At 40.0% G+C, this 25,522-nt stretch overlaps 1 protein-coding gene across 1 annotated transcript; it reads right to left on the reverse strand.

Moving 5' to 3' along the window:
• Positions 1-4,280: 4,280 nt before the first annotated feature.
• On the reverse strand, positions 4,281-25,522 carry DDX18 (DEAD-box helicase 18). Its single transcript, XM_054971622.1, has 14 exons — positions 25,312-25,522; positions 22,861-23,001; positions 21,990-22,136; positions 20,702-20,837; positions 19,427-19,527; positions 19,125-19,324; positions 18,921-19,035; positions 18,049-18,188; positions 16,892-17,053; positions 14,148-14,300; positions 13,183-13,296; positions 11,646-11,702; positions 10,178-10,355; positions 4,281-9,796 (listed from the first exon to the last, which is right to left on the reverse strand). The coding sequence occupies exons 1-14, from the start codon at positions 25,439-25,441 to the stop codon at positions 9,651-9,653; spliced, it is 1,920 nt and encodes a 639-aa protein (XP_054827597.1). The 5' UTR covers positions 25,442-25,522; the 3' UTR covers positions 4,281-9,650.

Genomic DNA, 25,522 nt, shown 5'->3' on the forward strand with positions numbered 1-25,522 from the left:
GAAATTAATCCTAATCTTAGCACTATACACAGTAAAACAGCACAGGAGATGCAGCCTATTGCTAAAGTAGAGTTATATTTACCTACCCCCTCCCCATACTACTTGTCTCTTTACCAGCATGTTGTAAGCAAAACATTTGCCCTCTTCAGAAGGCCGGTCAGCAGGCCTCCAAAGTTTCAGGCAGATAAAGGGTTTCCCCCAACACCTGTCATCTCAGAGTCTTTCACTTAAAGCGCCAAAGAATGAACCTGTTAGCAAAGCAAACCACCCCTGTGCATGAAAATGTGAATTATGAAATGAACACCCTTCTTATATTCTCTTACTCCTATATCAGATCCTCAAATCAAAATCAGATTAAATAAAAATGTCTTCTTTGTTGGTTTTGACAGTACTTAAAGGAAACCATTCCCTTTGCCTTGGGTTCTGTTCATGAAAAAAGTGACAAACTATCATAGAAGATGTCCCGGTGTTATTACCAGATTCTTCTGGAGAACCCAGGATCTCCAGTGTTGGGTAAAATTTGTTTTGTGCTTTGGAGGAATATGTTATGTATTTTATTTTATATATTTTTATCTAAACTAGATGTTTATATTACATACTAATTTCCAGTTTTTTTCTTTTAATAAAAAGGGTATTTACAAGGGATGTCTTTAAGATGGGATACAACTGTAGTGCCACTGGTGCATCAGAGGTAAAGTATGAAAGAGGTAGGAGATGGCCCTACTGGAATCTAGAGCATGTTAGCACATTGGATTTTACGGGCTGTATATGAGTGGGATGAAGTAATTGCATTTGTAGCAGGGGTCACCGTGCTTGCTCTTTTTCTCTCTCCCTCCCTTCCTAACTGGTTTTCTCTGTGAGAGGCCAACTCACCTTATATTGTTATTATTTTCCCCTCTGCAACCAAGTATTTGTTCAATGTTTTTGAGAAAGTTAACCTTCATCGTCTTTGATAATCATTCCACAAGTTGCTATGGAAACCCATTACAGCACCTCTAAAGCAAGGCTGAAATTCTGAAGAAGAGATTTAGATGAAGAAGGTAAAGGATCTCCAGATTTTCATAAATTATAAGGAATGGAAAAGCAATTGCTCTACTAAATGGAAATAGAGGGAAAACACAAAGAGGTAGACCTTGCTTCTACACAATTGTTAGGGTGTGTTTTTAAAAAGGCATCCTCTATCATTACATTGGCAATTACCACCACAGAAAGTACTGTATTTATTAGTTATGGTAGAATTACTGCTTGAATTTACTTTTTCTTCATGGCTGCTGAAGCCATAATCTCTATGGTATAGCCTCACTTCAATTTCCTGTCTGTCCCAAGAAGCCCAGTGCCTTGACAACTGATATCATCAACTTTTTCATTACCTTTTATCATTTCTTTTGTTGTGAGGCAAGAAATGCAGGGATGATGAGCAAATGCAAAGCAGCGTAAGCATGCCTTCTGTGGAACCCATGTTTCCTGAGAGAAAGAGAAAAGGCGTGACACAGATAGCATCAAGGACACAAAAAGGGAGTCTTCTTGAGAGAACTCTTCTTTCAGTTTGTAGCAGAAAATGCATGGGGGAAGAGCCAAGGCAAGGAAAATGAGATTAGAAAATAAAAGCACGTACTCTATTGGAAAGACTGAGGTTCAAAATCACAAGGTGTTGCCATTATCTGAATTGATTATAGGTCATATTGGTGTGGAGAGAGTAGTCTGAAATATTGGCATTTACCACCTAGTTTGCAAATGAGATATTAATAACATTTGATTTATATACCACCCTTCAGGACAACTTAATGTCCACTCAGAGCGGTTTACAAAGTATGTCATTATCCCCACAACAAACACCCTGTGAGGTGGGTGGGGCTGAGAGAGCTCCAGCGAGCTGTGACTAGCCCAAGGTCACCCAGCTGGCTTTAAGTGGAGGAGTGGGGAATCAAACCTGGCTCTCCAGAATAGAGCCCCACCCTCTTAACCACTACACCAAACTGGCTCTCATTCTTTCTTTGCTCTCTCTCCTTTTTGTGTAAAAGCAAAACATCTCACATATCAATTAGTGAAATAAGATGAGACTTCTGGGAAAGTATCTCAAGTCATGCTATGATAAAAGCATACGGTTTGTCAACCCCAATATATGCCTCTACATTTCTGCTTTAATAATCTCCGTCTTCTCTATGCGGACACCTTTGCAATTCTCAATACTCTGTTTAGCAATAATTCACAGTTCTCCGAGTTAATGTCTTCTTTGATTATGGTTTAGCTAGGATAACAATCTATGAACAAATAATGTTTTAAAGAACAATTATGCCATAGTGATATATATCTACACCAGTTTGGTGTAGTGGTTAAAAGCACGGGACTCTAATCTGGAGAACCAGGTATGATTCCCCACTCCTCCACTTGAGGCCAGCTGGGTTACCTTGGGTCAATCTCTCAGCCCTACCCACCTCACAGAGTGTTTGTTGTTGTGGGGATAATAACATACTTTGTAAACCGCTCTGAGTGGGTGTTGTCATCCTGAAGGGTGGTATATAAATCAACTGTTGTTATAATGTCTAATGAATTCATACGCATGTTCCCAGCTTGTTTTTTTTCATTTCTGTTCAGTGGACACGTGTTTCATTTGCTGCAACTTGCATGTGTTTACAGAGAAGGACATAGACTAACCCATAGTCTTTATTGCTTTCAGACAACTCCAGGTTGAGAAAAGGCCTGATTCTTCTCAGGTTCGGAAAGTAGAATAGCTCTGCACTGATTTTGCGATTCCTGAAATTACTTGTTCCAGGTTAAATCAGGATACATATCAAACATCCTTGTGACTAGACCTGAGTAGGTGCCTTGGGAAGACACAGGCCACATAGAACCCATAGATTTTTATGGGCGTGCACCCTTCTCTGTGAGCAACTTGACTTCCCACAAGAGGCCACAGAGCCCAGTAAGAAAGAAGAGAGGAACAAAATCCTTCATACAATTACTATGCCAAGCTAAAAAGTAGTATTATCCTTCAATACAGTATTTTCCTATTCTTCCTCTCAGGCAGAACTGTGAGGATGATGTTGACATGCAGAAAGAAATCTGGGATACATCTTACTGAAAATTAAAAGGTGGCCTCAAGTAGTCAGAGGAATGATTTAATAATTGCTGTGGGTGTGATTTCAGGAAAAAAGGTTCATTTTGAGTCCAGCTATAGCAGCAGTTGTGTTTGCCCTGATCCTGTCTGACGGGGAGGGCGGTCTAGAAGTGTAATTAAATAAATAAATAAATAAATGTTAATAAAGCAACTGTATTTAAGGTCAAAGTAATCATTTAAGGAAAGTTGTATTTCTTGGATTTGAGGCTGCACCTATAACACAGACAATGGAGAAAATGTTATAATAATGCAATAATAGATTCCATTGTAGAAAAAATATATGGGTCCTCCCCTCCCACTGTGGCCCACTATTCACTACAAAATGCTGCTCCAGGGAGACAGGACCCCAAGGAACAGAATACCAGGGGCAGGGGGTCTGCTGAGGAGGATCTGTGTAAATTGCCAATTTAATCTGGACTGACTTGTTAAACACTTGGAAATAACTCACAAGTTATTTAACCTTATTGATCCAGAACTGTAATATGCTGGAAATGTAAGAAATGTGCAAACTTGGAGAGAGCAAGAAAGTGACTTCCTCCTATGAACTTTTCTTCTACAAAAATAGAAATAAAAAGGAGTAACTGGAAAAGCTTTCTTATCTCTTCAGATCTTGCTCTCTCAATTATCTGCTCTTTTGAATTCATTCTCAGAATCTTTAACTTGTTCCTTCTGGTTCTTGTTTCTCCATCATTTTTACAGTGTTACTCATTTCTTATGTAGTGATGTTGCTTAATGCACCCACATACCAAACTGCTGTGCCTGTTTCAGGTTTGTATGGAACCAGGGACTATTGAAACAGTAGCCGTGTTTAAGGATTACAAGTGTTTTCCATTTAGCTGTAAACATGAGGCTCCCAGCATCTGGCTACGAGGGCTAAGGAATGAGAACAAATTCCGTTTGATTGTCATTGAATCCAGGAGGAATCTTGTTGACTCATTTGACAAACACAAAGAACCATTTACAAAGTGGTAACATCTGTGCTGGCCTATGAACTCAAGCACATAGTATGGAAAGTGTCAAGTTTTCCCATTTATTTGCATTTATTTTGCTGTTCTGCAATGAAGGAAAGAATTCCTCAAGGCCTGCTGATGGTAATTGTGTCACTTAGCCCAATGCAAAATAGTGACAGCTTTCACTTGTACTGAAAGAATGAAGCCATAGCTGAAGCTCTCTCTTGGTGCATGTTCATTTTAATGGAACTTGCATGGACAGAGCAATTTAAAGCTGCAACTGTAATACAATTAAGTAAGTTGTTAATACTGTCATAGAAGCCGGATACAGAGTTCCTTGAAATTTCCCCCAGGTACCTTTTAAAAAAAAACTCATGTAATTTCCATCAAAATGAATATAGAGCTTTGTTTGCTTCTCAGGATAGCAAATTTTACAAACACAATCGCCACCATATTGGGATCTAAACCAGCAGTGCAATACAGTCTGAGAATTCTGCACCAAGCATGGGGAATCTATTGGACAAATTTAAATGTTGCATGATTTGAATTAATACAGTGTCCAACTTAAAATACATTTTATGGTCACAACAGCATATACAATAAACAAGGACTGAGGCATACATTATGGCAGTGATGCAATGCCGAACAGGGGTAATGCAACAGGTGAGGGTAGAATGACTTCCAAAGCAGCAGCAGATGGGATGAGAGTATCTCTTTTTTCCCCTCTGTGGTTGGATTTTGAAAAGCAAGTTCTAGAAGAAGGGGTATGGGGCAAGGGAATGGAGGGGAAGATTCAGTACCTCCCACCCATCACTTAAAAATTTCCAGGTCAGCGCTTTAAAGATGTTCAAAGCAATCTACATTATTATTTGTAGTCTTCCACTCGTGGGTTCTGTGCTATGACAGAAGCAATTCTGGAAAGTTCTAGAGCTCTAGCCAAGAAAGTGGCACCTATGACATATACACACAAAAAAATTGTGCACCGAAAATAATACCCAGTTCCACCAATTGGACAGGAGAGATTCCAGAATGGATGTTTGGTGCTATGGTGAAAATTAGTGCAACAAATTACATTGAAAGTGTCCTGATAAACATCTCTTGCTGATTTGCTTCTGAAAGCCTTTTCTGTGCAGATATAAAATGGAAGATGTAATTTTCCGAGTTGTGTGGGGGGGGGGGGGGTAGAAAGGAAGCACTCTTAGAAAATCTTGAAACTAGATCATCAGGTAGCTAAGTTCTAGAATTGTGAAGCAGCATCTACTAGAAGACATTAAAAGATATCTATGCTAAAGGATGGCAGTCCCCTGGGGCAAATCTAGAAGGAAGAGAGAGAAAAGTTCCTAATAAAGAAATAGATGGGTGGAACAACAGGTGAGAAAGGATTAATCTTTAATAAGATCCAAGTATATAAAAAAGATGCAAGTACTGCAAAAGTGACAGATTACATAGTGAAAATAGTGCCACCTCCCACAATTCTCAGTAACAGGTTGTGCCAAAAACAAACTTAGATTTTCAGCAAGAGGACAGTGGAAGAGTGCTAAGCATTACACATATTTTGCAAATTGTTCCAGCTGGTTTGTGTGACCTTCACCATGAAGACACTGCTTTGTGAGCTCTGGTCAATTGGGAAACCACCATTCCTACTGTGCGGAAACGAGGCTAATCCTAACTGGTGTCCACACCCTCTCCATCTTCCCAGTTCTTACGATGAAAATGCAGAGGAAGGCCTATCTATCCTCTTAATTGCGCGGTCAGTCATTTCCCTGCTTCCTATCTGCTATACCACCTTATCATGAATGCTTTTAGGAGCATTTTGCTGTTTTACTTCATCTTGCACAAAGCAGAATGACACAGCTTGCATTACTGCCATAATGTAACGTTCTTCAAAGACATGACTGGATCGCACCCACTTTATTCATCGTAACTGTTAGGAGTGGCAGCAGAGCAACTCTGTTCTCTTTTATGGGTCTATATCAGGATTGTTTTTTAACATCTCCCCACACGATCATTTTGATCACCTCTCTTTAACCGGTTTACAAAGTTCAATTTCCTCGTCAAGGTTCTCTGAGTGGGAGGCAATTTCTCAAGAAATACAGTATTAGTTCCTAAACCATCAGTCATCTTTATGAGACAAGCCTGGAGTGTCTGATGGCTGAGGTCTATTAAATATCTGAAAGATTGATCACAGGAAAAGTGCTCAGGAAACCTTAGGTTTCCAGTTCATTTTTACAGCTTCCTGTAATACAGGAGCCAGGAAGACTAAGCCACAATACCAGTTGTAAGCTACTGTATATAATAGCTGGACTCCCAAAGTAATTTGTTCAGACACTGAGGCCTAGGACAAAAGAAACTGCTTTGCCAACTCCTGTTTCAGGTTCACTTTGGGATGAAACCTAGAAGACATACTTTTCAAGGGTGGGGTGGAAATATCTAAACCCTCCTTGTGCTCGTGGAACTAATTTCGAAGTTTTTTATGTCCTGACTAAAAGGTTAACAGTGCAGTCCTTGACTGTGCATAAGATTGCACTGTCTTTTGCAGCTCCACAAAGCAGCAGCAATCTTTGTGTCACTAATCCTTCAGAGTCTGTTTTATAATCAGGAAGGAACACACCATGGATTTCTTTCAGGTATACCCTGACTTTCTCCTCTGTGAGGGCCCAACGCAGCTTACTTTGTTGTCCTCTCCTCCACTTATCACAACCCTGTGAGGTAGCTTAGGCTAAGTAGGTATGGCTGGCCTCAGATCACCCAGCAAGCTTCCATAGCAGAATGGGAATTCAAACTTGGCCTAGTATCTGGGAGGCCCAACTATGACTATACCATACTGCAAGTTATTTACACAACTTCTGCTTTGAAATAGGGATAACCAACTTGCTAGCGTGCCATTTTTATTTATTAAGACCCTTGTTGTTGCACACATTTGCATGTATGTAAGCTTTCCTTAACTGAAGAATATTTCCATTCACCATAGGTAATTTACAAGCTTGCACTAGTTCAACAACCTACGTATAATTACAAAAATTACAAACAAAAAATCTCCATCCAGTTCCAGCTGCTTAGAGCTAATGATTTAGAAGAACTGAATTCTGTGCAATGAACATAATTTCTCTTAAGACCAACGTTTTATTTTTTAATAGTTGATCATACACAATCCCAGGTCATAAAGACACCAGTATTGGCCTCACCTATGTCTGTTCTGCTAAAAAAAACCCACTATACTTGATGGCAAACCCGTATTTGCATCTGGGTCGGATTTCTTTTGAAAAAGGTATTTGTGCTACTTTCCTCCTCTGCCATTTGAAATCAACATAAGGAATTATATTTTGTACTTCTGGACTGAAAAATGAAACCTCCTACCAGGTGACAGTTTAGAGCTCACCAGCACACTAGTCTATCCTTGGTTTCTCAGACCTGCAAAAAAAAATTTTTTTTAAGAAATTTATACCTTGCTTTTCCCCCCAGTAGGAGACCATTCAAAATAATTGTATCTTTCAAAATAATTCCTCCTCCATTTTTTCCTCATAACCACAACCATGTGAGGGATATTAGGTTAAGAGACTGACTGATACAAGGAGCTTTTGTTTCTATTGTTTCATTAAGTCACTAATTCATGCTATGATCTTGTCCTTTGAAAACTGTACTTTCACTTCACAATTCACTCTTGCTTTTTCTTGTTAATTTCCCTTGACTTAAAAGCACCTCAGGCCTCCATATGAACAGTTCGAAATTCTGCTTGCAATACAACCTCCTCAGCGTGTATTACTCTCATTTTAATTCATGACTAACAATGGTTATCTGCTTATTAATTTGAAATAAAAAGGTTATCCTAATACTAAGTGTCAGGAGGCAGTATTCAAAGAAAACTAAGACTAGTTCTATAAGAGGAGGGGAAATAATTGGTTCCACACACAGCCTCATAAGGGGGCATTTTTGTCATCAACTCCTTCCTACTGCAGCTGCCTCATACTACATCCTCTTAGATCTGTGGAGTTTCCACCCTCTCAGGAACAGCTTGTCAGAGGACCTGGTAGGTTGCAGCAAAAACAAGAGGTAGAAAAATACTCATTTTGCTAGGGAAGCTCCTGTCTGTATGTACCCAAGTTATGCATACTGGATTAACCATAATGCCCTGTGAGAGCCCAAGCAGTTCTTTGGATCTTGGCCTGTAACATTTATAGCATTCTTCCTATCCTTAGGATCTGCAATACATTTTTCACACTTGCCCTCTACCCAGCTTTCCATTTTCTACCAGATACTCTGCATTGGTTAGTTCCAAATGTAAAGTAGCCACATCTGTGATTGTTTCTCCAACCTGAAACAGAACAATCCAGCAAGCACATGTATAAATTGCTTCAGTGTTTACGAATTACAAGCCTTTGGCTATATATGCATTATTTACTTCAAAGAAACAATTGCCTTCCTCCTAATAGAATTGTATGGACACATGCCCTTTTCTCCTTCCCTTATCTGACCTTGTGCAAAATGATATGCCAATTAAGAGAACAGAATATGCAATCGGGACAAGCTCACCTTGCTTGTTCCCATGTATTTGCATTAGTGTATCTCATTAGCAGAAATTCTACAGCACAACCACCTGGTGCCAATGCTTTTGGGGTTGGCTACTGCAATGGCAAAAGTAAAATTCATGTAGGCTGCAAACGATCCATACCTACAGTGACTGCAATTACAGTAGATTCTGAAGCTCCTCAGAGGAGGACAGAGGAAATTAAGAAGTAGTGCACCAGCCACAGCTCCAAAGCTCTGTTGAACCTGTGGGCACTATGGGAATTTTGAAAACAAGCAGCGACATTCACAACAAAATAGTTGCCAGAGTGGTGGGACCAATCACAGAATTTTGGAAATTTCCACAGAACATTAGGAGGTTCCAATCCAAGCATCCCCTATGATGGACATATTTGCAAAGGCGATCCCAGGACTATTCCAAAGCACTTCTGAATCAAGTGAAATGGAGAGAAGCCAGGATTTGTTCTTTGCTTCAGAGAAGAAATGAACACAAGGAAACACATCAGCAGGTACCGTGGCATTTGCAGGCACCATGTTGGAGGATGACTGCTGTAAAGGAACTCGCTCCTATCATAGCATAACATGATCTTTTGATTTTGAGTTTGAACCGCTTAGCTCATTTCACATAAAAGACAATACCTTTCAAATCCTTTAAAGTCTTCCAGGTATTACCTTAGACAAAGATCCTCTCTACTTCAAACACCCTGTATTCTTCAAAAAGTAAAAAAAAAAAAAAGCTCTGAGACACACGCAATAGGACAAGAATATAAAAGAAAACATAAAGAAGAGTCTTGTACAAGAGCTTCTATTAAAAAAGAATTACAGCATCTTGTACAATGGTTATACAACTGAGTATGCTCAAATTTCCAAAGGTGCTGCAAAAATCTTAGCTCACTTACTTAAGAGTTCTTAGGTGAAACCACAATTCGAATACAAAGATTATGCTCCCCCCTCCTCTTTAGGAAGGATAGCACAACTTAATTCTGTACTGAATTAAATATTTTTCATGAAGTTGTTTCTCTTCTAAAAGCCGTATTGAAGAAGACTGGGTTTGCACATCAGCGACTGAATTGTCTGCTGTCTGTTTTTTTCTTGTTAATCTGCTTAAAGATTCTGCATTTCTGAACATTTTTGGACTTCTGATAGCCGAACCCTCCACCACCACCTCTTTTTTGCAGTCTTCTCCCATGGCTACTGTTGACATCTGAAAATTGTGTGTCAAGGAATGCAGATTCGTAAATGTTTGCTGGCTTACTAAAAAAAATTACAACATGCAAAACACTTCTCCGAACAAACCTGTAACTTTGGCAAGGATGGAAGAAACTTCTATAGATATTTACCTAGTGGTCATCACTGTTCTGATCAATTAGTTTTCCTATAGTGTTAAATTTAGGTACCACAGTATATCCATTAGTATGTCTGATTCATAACTGATGCTGCTTCAAAAGGCCAGTATAACCATTCCATTTAAGTACACAGAGAGTTTTGAAGATGGTATTTCTTCGCCCCTACCCGTCCCCCCACATAGTTTACCAATTAACAAGCACAAGAGGACAGCTGTTAATACTATGCAATATAAGGATACTGAGATCTACAAATGGTGGGACTTTGAAGCCAAAAGATAGGGCAGCCTTGTTCAAATCCAAGTTATTGACATTATAGATCTGCTTCAGTGAGTGGGAATCATATGCTCTGATATAGGCTTTGTATGCTTCTTGAGCAGACTTGTGAAGAAAGTAGTTTTTCTCTATCAGTTTCTCCAGCTGCAAAGTAAAAAATCATGAGACACGCTGAAAGATACTCAATGAATAAACAAAATCTTTTCTTTAGGCAACTTACATTAAGCAGCCTAAATAGTCTAAACTAGCCTAAAATCGTAACGCTCAGAAGTTACGCAGGGTTGGCCATGGTCAGTTCTTGGGAGACCGCCAAGAAAGACCAGGGTTGCTAAGCAGAGACAGGAAACAGCAAACCACCTCTGCTCTACTCTTGCCTTGAAAACCCCAGGATGTGGGGCCACCATGAGTCAGCTATGACATGGCAGGACACTTTAACTGACACCGATTCATTTGCAAGAATCAAGCAATTCAGCTGTAAATGCATGGCCGCTTAATATATATCAAAAATATATTTTTGATAAGGTATGTATTTATTCTTATTTTTAAAAGGTTCAAAGAACACAAGAATGGATTATTGGGCACTTTTTCATTAGTGCAATAATGTACAAAACTACCATCTCCCCTAGCTTTGGACAGCAAAAATATCTTACTGATGCCATAAAAAAACTCTGTTGAGACATAGCACATGACTACCTCCCAGTTCTCTAGAGAATTCACTAGATAGGCTGCAAATGATCTCTTTTCAAATCCAACCTCTCCTTGTCCCTCAGACCTGAACATTTTGCAGGCAGTTCTGATCATGTAAACTTCCTTTGACTCTCCCACGTTGGGTGTAAAACTGAAGGAATTATGCTGCATGTGAGACACAGTGCTAAGCACTCAGTTTAGCTTCAGCATAAAGAACAGAGGGTGCTACAATCACTTAAGAGTATCAACTTGAAGTCACTTAAGAGTGGCAACTTGAAGTCACCTCTACCAACACTGAAATTATATTAAAATATGCAAAAAAAAATGAATGTACATAATAGGGGCAGCAGTTATGCGATGCTAATGAGAAGGCAGGAGTGGATGGAAGGATATACACCGATCTGACATTCTATGCCGAGTTTTCATATACTTCTTTATATGAAAGCTCCTTTACAAGGATAATTTCTGTCTCTTTCTTTCAAAAAAGGTCTTCCAAGCCACTGGAGCTGAAGCCAAGCTGAGGTGGAGGGCATAGGGTAGGAGACCACAGATTAGATGCACAGTAGCACATTGCTGCTCCTATTTTGTCTTGAAGGCTTTTCTACTCTCGTTCTGATGGGGGCATCCTGAAAAGCTCTTTTGGAAGATGGTGAAACCTTCGAGACCAGGTCTTAGGGGATTATAAGTGGTTGTGACCATCATATAAAAATCAGTTAAGAATGGCAGCAGCAAGAAATCTACTCTTACCTGAAACTGGATGTCCGAAATTTTGGACCAAGAAAATTCAAATTCATTTAATGGTACCTAAAAGAATTGATTTTAAAAGAGAAAGAAAGTATTACTTTATATGCAGGCAGTAATTGTTTAAAATAATTCCAGAACACACTGCATCAGACCAATCACCTCCATAACCCAACATGCCATTTCCCACAGCGGTCCAGCAGATGCCTCCAGGAAGTCCACAAGCAGGGCCTGTCCACTGCTTCCTTATCAACTCGTTTTCAGAGCTAGTCTGATTCTGAAAGTGATCATTTGTTTAGCCATCATGGCTAACAGCTGTTGATGAACCTCCCCTCCATGAATTTACCTAATTTCCCTCTAAAGCCATCTACGGTCTTCTCTACACATGAAGCAGAATGGGCTGCAAGTGCAAGGGGGGTGGGGGCTGTTTCACATTTTAAATATCCCCATCTAAAAAACTTCCTGATAGGCTGATTTTTTTGTTTTAATTTGCTGGGAGAGAGAGATTCTAAACTAGCTTCCTCATGCAGTGGCTAGTTTTCTACTTACAGGAAATTATTAATGTGAGGAAAAGTTGGGAAAATGTAATTGTCTTTTGTCTAAATGAGATTTGGGTACTGTTGGAAAGAAACAAAAAAGCAGTTATGAGCAGTATCACACCTATGCCCAGCCTCATGTCTTCTCTGAAGCAAAAGCTTCTAAATGAATTCCATGTTTCATACAGTTACCAGCCAGGGTGGTGCGGTTAGCATGTCAGACTAGGACCCGGGAGACCCTCGATTCCCACACTGCCACCGAAGCTCACAGCATGGCCTTGGGTCAGTCACACTCCCTCACAGGGTTGTTGTGAGGATAAAATGGCGGAGAAGCTGCTTTGAGCCCCCATTGGGGAGATTGGCATGGCAAAAACTGACACACAACATGGCTACTGTTTTGCAATTGCTTTTTGAAGCACCGTCATAAATGGAAGAACGTTTTGCATTTTAAGCCTGCCATGGGACAATTACTTTGATGGATTTCTCTCCAAATGCGTCATGGAACTTTCCATCTTTGCACCATTCTCATAAACAATTGACCCAGGAGTCATGTTAGGACAGGAAATGGTTTGTATAACCCCCCCCCTCTCAATATGTGCAGAAGAACAGCTAAAGATCTCCACTTCGCTATTACCATTTTTATTTCCTACCAACTACAGACACACAAAGAAATAGTTTATGGATATTGCCTATACTGTGGGAGCAAGAAGTGAATAGTTCTAGAACTGTCATAAATATGGGGGATCTCAAACTTGCATATCAAAATTAACACCAAGTTTTCTACCAGCGCAGGTTGCGTTCATTCACTACATTTCTTGAGGCCTTGCGTTCAAGTGGTTGAAAGTATATTCCAATTATACAGTTTCATTTATGCCAGCTGCTTTGCATTTCTACTAAGTTGGTTTCATTAAATATTCTCAGGGCAAGTAGAGAAGTGGAACACTGAAACAGCTGATTAATCATTACAGCTACTGGCAACTTAGCTGGAGCACTCCACATCAGCATACCCTAGCTTGCTTCAGGTAACGCAGAAAACCCAGTTCTTCAGGCCGTAAAATAAGCAGAGCGTGTCCTCTCCCATTGATTCCACGGGCAGTTCTACCAACACGATGAATGTATTCCTTTGAAAAATAAACAATTGGAGCAATTAACATATCTATGAAAGCTGCTATTTTTAAAGAGAAAATGCTAGCACAGCAAAGAAATATGTATATATCACAAATGTACATGCATAAAAACTCATTTAAAGCCTCCTAGTCCCCAAATTGAATTGTTGCATGAAAAAAATGAATTTAACCTTTGGCAACCCAAAATGTTAAGAAAAAACAAACCTGAGCAGCACAAAGGCTTCCAAAACCCAAGGACTGTTCTATTCCCTATAGCTTACATAGCACTCTGAAAACCTTCCGGCCACCACAGAGCCCATCATAGAGATGTAATGCCATGTACTTGAAATGGGATGGTGTGTGGGTGGTAACCAGCTGTAATGCAAGTTCCAAGTGTCAGGTAGCTTCAAAGACAGCCATGCTCCATTTGTCCTGATGGTGCTATGCTATTAGCAGCCATTCTGCAAGCATGCAGATCCATATGAGAGAGCCAGTGTGGTTTAGCGATTAGACTGCCAGACTGGGATCTGGGACATCCAAGTTCAAATCCCCACTCTGTGTTTGTTTTTCTAAAAAAAAAAAAGGTGCTAGTGTCTGTGTGTATAAATGAAAATAAAAACCTGTGGACTTGAAGATAAAAAATTCTCCAAATAATACATGTGTAGTCTGAATGCACATAATGCAGGAGCTCTGCTGAAAAGAAACAGATGTGGGACTTGTCAGTGTCTGGAAGGCTCATGGACAACACTTTGAACTATCTGAACAAAAGACGGGACACAAATCAAACACTAATGGTGAAATCATGTTTGGCAGCAACTAAACCTTTAAAACCATGACAGACAGTCACAGTATTCTAGAAACACTACCTTTGGGTCATCCGGTGGGTCATACTGAACTATCCAGTCAACCTCAGGTATATCCAGCCCACGAGCAGCTACGTCTGTACACAACAGGATCCCAGAGTCTGCATTGCAGAACTGGAAAAAAGTGGTTGTGCGTTTGGTTTGTTTCTGCTTGCCCTGGGAAAAAACAAATATTCAAGATTAGGTCAGTTATAACAACTGGATTCTGTTCATCGAATTCCAAAGCTAAAGGAGCCTCATATGTGATCATATGAGGCAGCCTTTCTAACAAAGTTGTACATTATAATCCACCTAGGTAAGTACTGTCTGCTCTGACTGACAAAAACTCTCTGGGGCTTCAGGGCAAAGAATGGTCTTTCCTAGAATCTGCTACCCAAGATCCTTCAACTGGAGAAGCCAGGGACTGAATCTGGGGCCTGTTATGCATAAAATGCGCTCAGCCAGTGAGCTACTTCCTCTTCCACACAATAGACAACTAACAAAAATGTCCAAAATAACGTGCAATTTTAACTATCTGCACAGCTTATGGCTTACAGGACAGTATCAAAACAAAACTGATGTATGTATGTGAAAGCAAGTGAGACCAATATCTCTACTATGCTACCTGGCTATACACTACATTATTTCCAAATGCCTTTCTAGGTTTAAGCTCCCAAATAGACTTGACTAGAGCAGTTTAGGATTACTCTTGGTGAGGTTCATGGCTAAATCAAGAGTTCGATCAGAAATTTTCTGGCTCATTTTTTTCCAGGAACTACAGAAACGTTCAAATGTAATCTTCACAAGTTAGCAGACTAGAAGTAGGAAGCCAGAAGCCAACACATTTTGTGAGGAAACACAAGTGGTAGCAGATCATGACTCACAAATTCTGTTATATATGGCCATTTTATTTGAATTAAAAGATGACCCGGCAATATTGTCATGTTTGCTTACACACGATAATCACGCCCTAATTTTGCATTTTCTTCTCCTCATAAAGTGACTGGCAGACAAAGGATCCATAGGGAATTCATCCTTGTGCATCTATTCACACCACCTGTGACAATTAACACTGAAAACTGCCAGATGTAGAACAAAACCCTAACACCCTACAAATACCCTTTTTCCAGATGTTTCTACAAATATGCCTGCCAAAAGTGGCTACCATAAAACACTGTTACAATAATGTGTTCCAGGAGATTCAAGGCCAGGATACTGGTAGAACCAGTCCTAAGGTTTGTATTTGTAAAGCTATGTGCACAAAACAGTATTCAGGATACGGGCTTTTACTGAGAGTTCAAATCCCAGGAGACAATATAAATAAAAGTCCCATATTTGCAATATGTGAAGTGTTTCCCCCTCCTTTTAGTCTGCTTACAAATTTTGAGCAATAGCGCTTTTCATGTTTCATACATGCAAAAGCAAAAATACTCCATCTTTTGTTTATCATGAAAATTGGAAAAACAACTTTAGTGCGCCAACCCGGATCCTGTTAAAATGGTTAACTGACAGCAAACATCATTTTAACAACAACCTTGCTGACAGAATCCTGTTCTTCAGATAAGCATTTTAAAGAAAGATTTAAGGGAAAGGTTTCCCTGATGGCATTTAAAGGTTAATTTATGACTCCACAGCTGAAATCTTGCTGAGATGCTGACATTCTTGTTATGCACCCCCAGCACCTCCATAAAGGGACACCTGCAATTTGCAATATACTTCAAAGTAGTATGCATAATTCAAGCCTCAAAGTCAACTCGAGACCCAGCTGTATTTTCAAAATTTGGTCTCCTGAGCGTCATTCTACCGTACACGATTTGGTAACAAGAGGGGCTCTGCACATGGGTTTAACACTGGCTTTGGGATTCCAGAAGCTGGACATTAGCCCTCAACTAAGTCTGGATATTTGGCTAACCCAAATATAATTACTAAATGGACTGGTTAAATGGACTACGACACAGTGATGAGGCACACTGTGAATGGTAAGCTTGACATCAGATAGAAAAACAAGACTACAGAATGATTTCTCCTCAGAATAGGTTTACATTTGAATTATTCAGAGATTCACATGTACCTGTACAACGGCCACATGAATGTTCTTGCCCTCATAATCACAGGTTCAATATGGCAAGAAAAGTATGAGTCAACAGTATACCAGGGCATGTACTACACACATCCATCCATTCCTGCACTCATAAATACTGAACTCTGAAGAATGACAGCCTAAGTGTACTGCCTATGCTAAATCATGGCAACACACGACAGTAAAATATGCAAGTTACTACCTAATATCATGTTAAACATATAAATAGGCACTTTCAAATAATTACTAAAACAATTAATTGACTTGCTTCAGATTTTTTTTTTTAGGATTTTTAGGATGGGTGAAGGACCTAGGCACAGTGCATTTCTTGCCAATCAGGAATCAATGAAAACCTAAATGTGTCCCAGCTTATGATATGCATTTCTTGACCAAGATCAAACATTTCCTGGCAATTAATTTGAGCCAATTCACATGTGTATTCAGTCGACTACTCGAGTGACTGTCATGTAAACACATGAACGGCCTTTTCTGAAAACAGTGACGTCTTGTGATACAGAAAGCCTGTTATGTTTGTTCTTACGCAAAATGCAACCAATGTTGCAACCATTAGGTGATGAACCTACATATGCAAACTCACTGAATCAAGAATGGGCTAACAGTCACAGCTAAACTAACTGGATCTGGATTTGCCAATGTTCAAGCAGGCTATCACAAACCACACACTTACATGGATGGCCAGGACTGGCAGATCGATGTAGTTGAGAAGTTCATAGTGGTACTTCACAGACATACATGAAGAAAAGAAAACCATCAGCTTCTTCTTCCGATTCCTCTTGAGAAATGTGAACAGCAGGAGAAACCTCTTTTCTGAAGGACACACTACGTAACCCTAAGCATTGTTAAAAAGAGTTATTTACATAAATCTGTGTATTTTTATTTCTAGATGTCAACTAAACCACTTAAGTAAATTTAGAAAAAGAACTGGCTGATGAAAGTTTCTTTTTCATTTGGAACACTGTACAATTTTGATTGGTGGTGGAGAGTACCCTCAAGTCACAGTTGATTTATGGCAACCCCTGGAAGCTTTTTCATGGCAAGAGATGAACAGAGGTGGTTTTCCATTGTCTTTCTCTACAATCCTTGTCTCCGATGGCAGTTTCCCATCCAATTACTAACCAAGGCCAACCCTGCTTAGCTTCTGGGATTTGACGAGATCAGGCTCACCTGGGCTATACAGGCTATAGCACAAATTCGATTCGGAGCTTTAAAACGGTTCTGAATTAATCAAGTCATTTAAAGAAAAATGGTATCAATATATTTTTTTAAAGTGGAGACAAATGCCTACAGATAAGACATTACATTACAGCTCCATTCAGGGCATGTCAAACGAGAATTTAGTGAATGCTGGAATTTGCAGTTTAAGTTATTCCAAAGTCCCTAAAATTTTGTACACTATGCAGTACATTACAAACTAGGATTATTTAAAGCATTTGCGTGGTTTAAATTAAAATGGAAATCTGTAATTTTGACATGAAAAAGTTCTTGCATCCAGCATAGGAACAGTCCGTGTGGGGAGGTGAAAGAAGGTACTAAACAACTCATGCATCTACACAGAAACTTTAAGCCTTTGCCACAGTAAAGCAATTTTTAGCCATGACCTAGCCAACACATTTTCATGTGGAATCAGGTCAGAGTCACCACTACAGTTATTTTTGGGGAAAGATTCATGAATATTGAAAACAACTTCAAACCAAAAAGGTAATGGCAGCGTCACAAAAAGATGAGCATAATGAAAAATGCATACTTGTAAAGGTGAGAAAAGAGGGAGGAGGGAAATGGAACCTAAAGATCCAAGACATGGATGCCATTCTGCTCAACATTTACCTGCTCAAGACCATCTACAGTGGCCATCTCTTTATTATCATCAACTCCAACATACAATGGCTCCTTCTTAAGAGAAATTTTTGCCAGGTCTTCAACCTTCCGAGTTTGCGTAGCAGAGAACAGCATAGTCTGCCTTCGTTCTGAGAGAAGAAGAAGTCATAAGCAACCTCAACTGAACGGGTGTCAGCTTACAAGTATGAAAAAGCTAACACATTCTTTTGGAACACCTGAGAACTGCAAGAACTGGGGCAGGACCGTACAATTTGTTCTGCAAGCAGCAGTTCATTTCTCCAGAACAAAGAACCTTCCACCGGCTCAACAGGCACTTACACTGACAGAAGGGAGCATGCCACCATTAACGGAATTGAGTCACTGGATCAAACCAAGAGATCACAAACTACTGTTTTTAGAAGTATGATATGCCTGCAGGACTAGGCATGGATGGAGGCTCTACAGCAGGGAAGGGGGGCTGCTGAGCTTGCCAGCTGTGCAGTACCTCAGTATATTTTTGGGTCTCTTCAGAGACAACAGTGGTATATAAATATTTAAACAAGCAAATAAAACAAATAAAAAGTCCAACACTCCATTTTTGTAATTAACAGCCAAATAATTTCAGATTACAGTGTATCCTGGCAGGACTTTTAAAAAATCACATGTACTGTACATATCCATCTCAAAGTAAAGTCTTTTTTTGTATATAAAACAGTTCATTTTGAGAATGTATACCCACGTATGTTCTATCCAGCGCTTCACATAAACGACGCCTAAAGAAAACTGTGAGTAAGAGTTAAAAGGGCTGAAAAGCCCTGGGCCTGCTGGCTCCCATCTTCACTTCAAGTACGATCAAATAAAAATATAAAAGGATTACTTACTTGGCAGAAGTTTTATGATCTGTTTCATTTCTTCCTCAAACCCAACCTCTAAAATTCTATCAGCTTCATCGATTACCAGACACTGCAAGTTCTTATACATAAACCCGGGAGTATTCTGCAAGACATGGAACACAGAAAAGTGCTGCTAGTTACTAAAACACCCAAAATAAAGTTACATGTTTCACTCAGTATTATTCCTCCTACCTGCATGTGGTCCAGAAGTCTGCCCGGAGTTGCCACAATGATGTTTATACCATTTGCAAGTTTCTGTGCTTCGGCTGACCTGTTACTGCCTCCCATTACCAAGCCATAGGTATGAACGTGGTAAGTCATCAGTTCTTTGAGAACACCATAGGTCTGCATGGCAAGCTCACGGGTAGGTGAAAGGATGAGGACTCCCGTTCCTGAGAGGGGCGAGGGGAAGAAAGATACACGTTAAAAGCAAAACCAAGCAATTACTTTGTCCTCTTTTCAAACTTTCAAGCAAAAAGTCAAGAAACCCTTACCATTTCTGGGCATGAATTTTAACTTGTAGATGAGCTCTATTGCTGGAATAAGAAATGCAAGGGTTTTTCCACTGCCAGTTTTGGCAGCTGCCAGAATATCTCTGTAATTGGAAAATGGAATTAGAGTGGAAGAGGGTAGCTGGAACAGTTTACAAGGAAGAAAGAACAGCTTTGTGAATATACTGATCCCACTTAGTAACCAAAAGTGTCCCATAGCACTCAAAATTCTCCCCTAGCAGGAGATGCGTAGCAGGTATCTGAGCTCCTCCCTCTGAGGGACTCAGCAACGACAGCTGGCAGCCAAGAGGAGGCTGGCTGTCAACTGGAGGTGGATAGAGAACCTTTGAAACTGCACCCTCAATTCTGACTGGCTCCAGGAAGGAACTCCCAGGTTACAGAAAAGTCCATTAATAGGCTAGATGTGACAGGACTACCTATTTGATGCTGCCTCTCTTTCATGCTTCAGAATATATTAAATACTGTGAATAGGCTTGATACATTAACAGTGCAATCCTAAGAAGAGTTACTCCAGTCTAAGCCCATTGACTTCTATGGGCTTAGACTTGAGTAAATCTTCTTAGGATTTCACTGTAAATAGTGCAACTAGTGGGAAATAAAACGAACACTTCCCCCTGTTACAGAAATGAGATTCCGCCTCCCCTAAAAAGGCACAAGTTAAGATTATTTTATGTGCTTTTACTTAGAACTAAGAACCACTGAATTCATTGGGACTTACTCCCAGTCAGTATGCATAGCACTCTATTACACCAGTTTCAGTGGACTTAACTAATTCTAGTGCTGGACTGTGGCAAATACATTTAGGATGGGATCACAGAAAATACGTTTTGCCTTATTTTAATGAAAAAATGCATGTGTACACAAATACTAAAAGAATTAGAACAATCTAGTTATGTTATGCAACAAAATGTTTTTTAAAAAGATACCCATTATGTAGTATAATGACCATAAATGCATACAGCAAGTTTGTCCTAGGAAAAATAGGAGCTTAAACGACACAGATTGTTTGAAAGGTCAGCGGTGTAGTAGTTGGGAGGGTCAGGCTAGGATCTAGGCAATCCAGGTTCAATTCCCTGCTCTGTAACGGAAGCTCACTGGGTGACCTTGGGAGTCGCACACTCTCTGCCTAACCTACCTTACAGGGTTGATGTGAGGATAAATGGAAGAAGGGAGAATGATGTAAGCCACTTTGGGGGGGGGGGTCCCCATTGGGAAGAAAGGTGGGATAAAAATAAAGTTAAACAAATAATTTCTTACCTGCCTTCCAAAAGCGGTTTTATACTTTTATGTTGAATTTCTGTCATGTGTGTGAAGGCCATGTCTGCTATTCCTTTCAAAGTGTTCTCACTGACAAGCCCAGCAAGAGAAGCAAATGATGTGTCCTCAAAAGCCCCTGAAGAGAGAAACCATCACAGTGGGCTTCCTTCCAAAGAGATCTAACAAATTCAGGGGCTACATAGCTCAACTGATTTGACTTTATTAGAATGGAATTTAAATGTTTGAATTGAGACATTCTGATCCCTTAAGAACAAGTCTCCCTAGTCCAGCCACATAAAGGAAGAGCCACCTCAACCAATGTGTGCCACAAATTATCAAAGTTAAGATCAGATATGAACAAGAGTTTTATCCAATACATTTTTACCATTGTTCGGTTTCCCATCTCTCTCTCTGAGACACCATGTGGCCACTAAACAAGGGCTTGGATCCTGAGCCTGCATTCCTGCTGTTTTTAATCCCCTTTGTCCACGATGGAGGTGGTCCTCCACTGTGCACGGCTTTGCCTGAGGTGCTTTTTGGCTCACTGAAAAAAACCTGATCTTACATGAACAGAAGCTCCTAATGTCAGAGGAATGTGCTATGGAAGACTGCCTCAGCAACAGGAAAGAAAGCAAGGCTTAGGATCCAATCTAAAGACATTAATATATATTTTAAAAATACAGTTGCCTCATACAGCAACACTTAAAAGCTCCTACTTGCAAACATACATTACATATGGCTGATGTCACATTTTAAAAAGGTTTTCACTTATCTGCACTCTCGCAAATGCTCACCATTTAAATACCTCTACTTATTGGACCAATCGGGTTTTTTGAACATTCTCATAGGTAAATGGTACCTAGTCATAGATAAATGTATCCTAAGTGGCCAGGAGGGGCCATTCAACCAGCTTTAAAAATGCGTTGACCGTAATTCCATTATGTGGTCCACCACTTCATTTTCTAGACCCCAAATGTATTCTCTATAAAAACAGAGGATTACAGATCCTGCACCTACCGCTGATCACTAAATCACAGAAATCAAATCATTGTTAAAAACTGTGCTATAAACCATCCTGTACATATTTCTAATTTCAAAATAAACAAAAGGTAGTTGATCTCCAAGGTAAGCCAAGTTAAAAATTTGAAATGTGAGTCTTACAGCTCAATCATGTACATGTTTACTTGGAATGAAATCCCCACCAAGTTCAGTGGTATTTACTCAGATGCATGCTTTAAAAAAAAAAACTGTTCCAAGAGGAAAAAATAAGTTATATGAAAAAGTTTGCCTGTTAGCCCGAGAGGTAGGGCAGGTCCATCAGTATCCTCAGCCACTTCCTTCTCATCTGGACTTTCCATATTTTCTTCTTTGGGCTCACCACTGAAGGCCCCATCTTCTACTTTGGCATCCTCCTCCATTTTTGCTTTTTTAGATTCTACATATACAATACACAATGAAAGCCATTCATACCACTAGATCATCAGCATATTAACCACCTGCAAGCATATTAGCCATCATTGTTGCTAGATGCAAATGAAACACTATCTTAAACCAGGTTCCCAATCTGTAAATATTTTAAACCTGTAGATAACTAAAGTCCCATGTAACCAAAAGCTTCTGCATCCAAGCAGTGGGAGGAACAAGCCAGTTCTGCATAGCTAACTGTAAGGGAACTAAGGAAAAAATAGTCATAACCGAGGCCTGGGATGATGGCAGGACTTTCAGTTATAGACTACACATTGTTTTGCTGAAATTGGATCAAATGTTCATCTATTCTATTTATACTATTGTGGGTGCCATCAAGTCACAGCCAACTTATGACAATTTTTTTAAAGGCAAGAGACAAACAAAGGTGTCTCTGCATAGCAACCTTGGATTTCCGTGGTGGTCTCCCATCCAAGTACTAACCAGGACTGACCCTGCTTAGCTTCCAAGAACTGATGATAGTGGGCTAGCCTGGAACATCCAGATCAGGATATTCTATAGTACTGCAGGGTTGTTTTATTACACATCCAGATGTTGATCAAACTCAAGCATCCTACCAGAGATACCATAATCTCTTCAAGCAATATCACTGCAAAAGCAGGATCATGAGACGTTAAACAAATTAGATCAAGGCAATAAGTTACCCATTCAAATCCTGGCAAAATGCACATTACCATTTTCTGTATCATTCACAATTTTCCTTTTCTTTTTCTTCTTCTTCAATCCAGAAGGTTTTGTGTCTTCAGTTTCTTCAGCATTGAGTATTACATCAGCCTGCTCTACATCCTTCATTTTACATGCTTTCACTGCTGGCTCTGGAATGAGGGAATAATAAATACATGAAGAAGAAAAATCACAGACTTGAAGGGTGAGATCACATACACACTTTTCCATTTATGCACTAGAGCAAGATTTGGTTTCAGTAGCACCTTAAAGACCAACTAGATTTCCAAGCAGGGTGGATTTGATTTAAATCAAACTGATTTAAATCACGATTTAAATCACTAGTCATTAAGGCTTGATTTAAATCATAGTTTTCTACATAAAGACTAATTCTTGCTGGTATAACTTTAATATGCAAGTAGATGCCTGCCTTACCGATAGGTAAAGGAACTTCATTAAAGCATTCTCAAACTGGGTCTCTTTTACGGCCTGCTGCTATTATAGGTTTTTTCCTCCAAGGAAAGAATGTGATAAACCTCAGGTCATACACACAAAAGATCCAAAGACTTGTGCAGTATTGTGCTCAAAAAGTTTCACTTTCATTTTGTACTGCTTGCCCCTCCCTCCTCACACTTAGTTTCTTCTTGTGCAGATCTATTCCACTCCAAACAATCAGAAAAAGATTGTTTCTATTCACTGAACTTCTTGAAACTTAGCACTGGAGGGGTTGATTCTGTCTTCATAGGTTTGTAGAAGAATAGGATTAAGGTCTTTTTCTCAACTCTGTGCATGTTATAACATTTTTGCTGTGAAGAAGCATGTGATCTCTGCTGAGCTGACACAAATTCAGTTTTGAGAACTGCAAAACCAAGCATCTGTGATAATATCTTGTAGGCAGAGAAACTGCCCAATAATCTTACAAAAACCTCTGGAAGAGCATGCCATTGTGAATGGATTAATGGAATTTATTTACCAAAAAAATTAAACATATACAGCCTTATTCTACATAATTAAAAACTAATCTTTATTTCATGATGGAATAACCTTTGGATGGTAATATATTTTCCTCAAAAAGCATTTTATTTAAAAAAATCCGATTTAAATCAAAAAAATCCGAATTTTTTGATTTTTTTAAAAAAATCATTGATTTTTATCCACCCTGTTTCCAAGTAAGAGCTGGAAATCTAGTTTGTATTTAAAGTGCTACTGGATCCAAATCCTGTTCTTCTACTACAGACCAACATAGCTACCCACATTAAACTATATATGCACTATTTAGTTACTTATTTAATTTATACCCCATATTTCTCCCCAATGGGGACCCAAAGCAGCTTACATCATTCTCCTCTACTCCATTTTATCCTCACAACAACCGTTAAGTAGGGTAGGCTGAGAGAATATGACTGGCCCAAGGTGTCCAAGAAGGTTTCCATGGCAGAGCAAGGATCTGAACCTGGGTCTCCCAGATCCAAGTCCAGCACTCTAACCACTACACACTCACTCCTAAGGCACAAGGTGTGCCAGCCAAGCATACAAGATCACCTTCAAGCTGAATATACAAACGGAACACTGTTCAATACATATAACATAGCACCTGTATTCTCTTACACTGCCTTTTCATGGAACCTTTATTGTGTCTAAAGCGACTGCCAGTGTGACATACCTTTGGGATCAACAAAGCACTGCCTCCTGGGAACAACCCCTTTCTACTTACTCAGGCTCAGTCCCACTGCCTCCTTTTCATCAATGCCAAGCCACCTTTCAATAATCGCTCGTTCAGTACATTTAGCTCACCCCACTCTAACCTCTTAAGAGTTTTCTTAATCCTCCCCCAAGTTTCTACAACTTAACGCATCTACTTTCAAATGTCATAGTTTTCATAATGTGTGCCTGCTCTTCTATAAGTGAAAATAGAATACAAGCAAAAAGGAACCACTTCCAAAGCTATTTCTTTGCCACAGAATTTTGGCTTCGTATTGGCATTTTCTTCCTTTCTTCCATAAGGTATACCATGTACCACAGAACAAGGACGAGGAATTAGAAAAGGAATGAACGACCGTGACAAGTCAAGGCTGAAAGAATCCTTTAAAAGTACGAAGAGGAATAGGCATCTACCACCAGGAATGTTTCCAGGGGGCTGCAGCTCATTGCCGGCTGTTATCTCCGCACACAAAGTGTGGGGTTTTAATTCCGATCTGTTCTAACAACACTGCACGTTCTGCCGACCGTATGGAGCGGCAGTACATCTTCTGACCGGGATGCCCCTTCCTTGAATCTGTGTTATGTTGGCGAAGAGCTTTTACAGCTCAAGGCTGACATCGGTACATACTCAAGGGCATTTTCTGCTGTTGCCCACTTTCCAACAGCAACGCGGACCGCGACTGAGGGAGCCTCGAGCCCCAGCATCCGCTTCACTACACCGGCTGCCAGCCCAGCCCGGGAACCCCTCCCCGCCACCGTACCGGTTTCCTCGGCGGCCTCTACACCGGCCGCTGCTTGCAGAGCCAAATTGCGCCTACGTAGCTTGAGGTTGCGCTTGTGGATCTTCTTGCGCAGCAACCGCATCGGAAGATTCCCGCCGCTCGCCGCCATCTCCCTTTTCCTAGCAAGAACCCAACACAACCAGACAATCACACGTGCGCAAAAGAAGCAAGACTGCAGGGCCGGAGGCAG

The sequence above is a fragment of the Eublepharis macularius genome, chromosome 2 (genome assembly GCF_028583425.1).
Source record: "Eublepharis macularius isolate TG4126 chromosome 2, MPM_Emac_v1.0, whole genome shotgun sequence".
In the NCBI taxonomy this organism is placed as follows: Eukaryota; Metazoa; Chordata; class Lepidosauria; order Squamata; family Eublepharidae; genus Eublepharis; species Eublepharis macularius.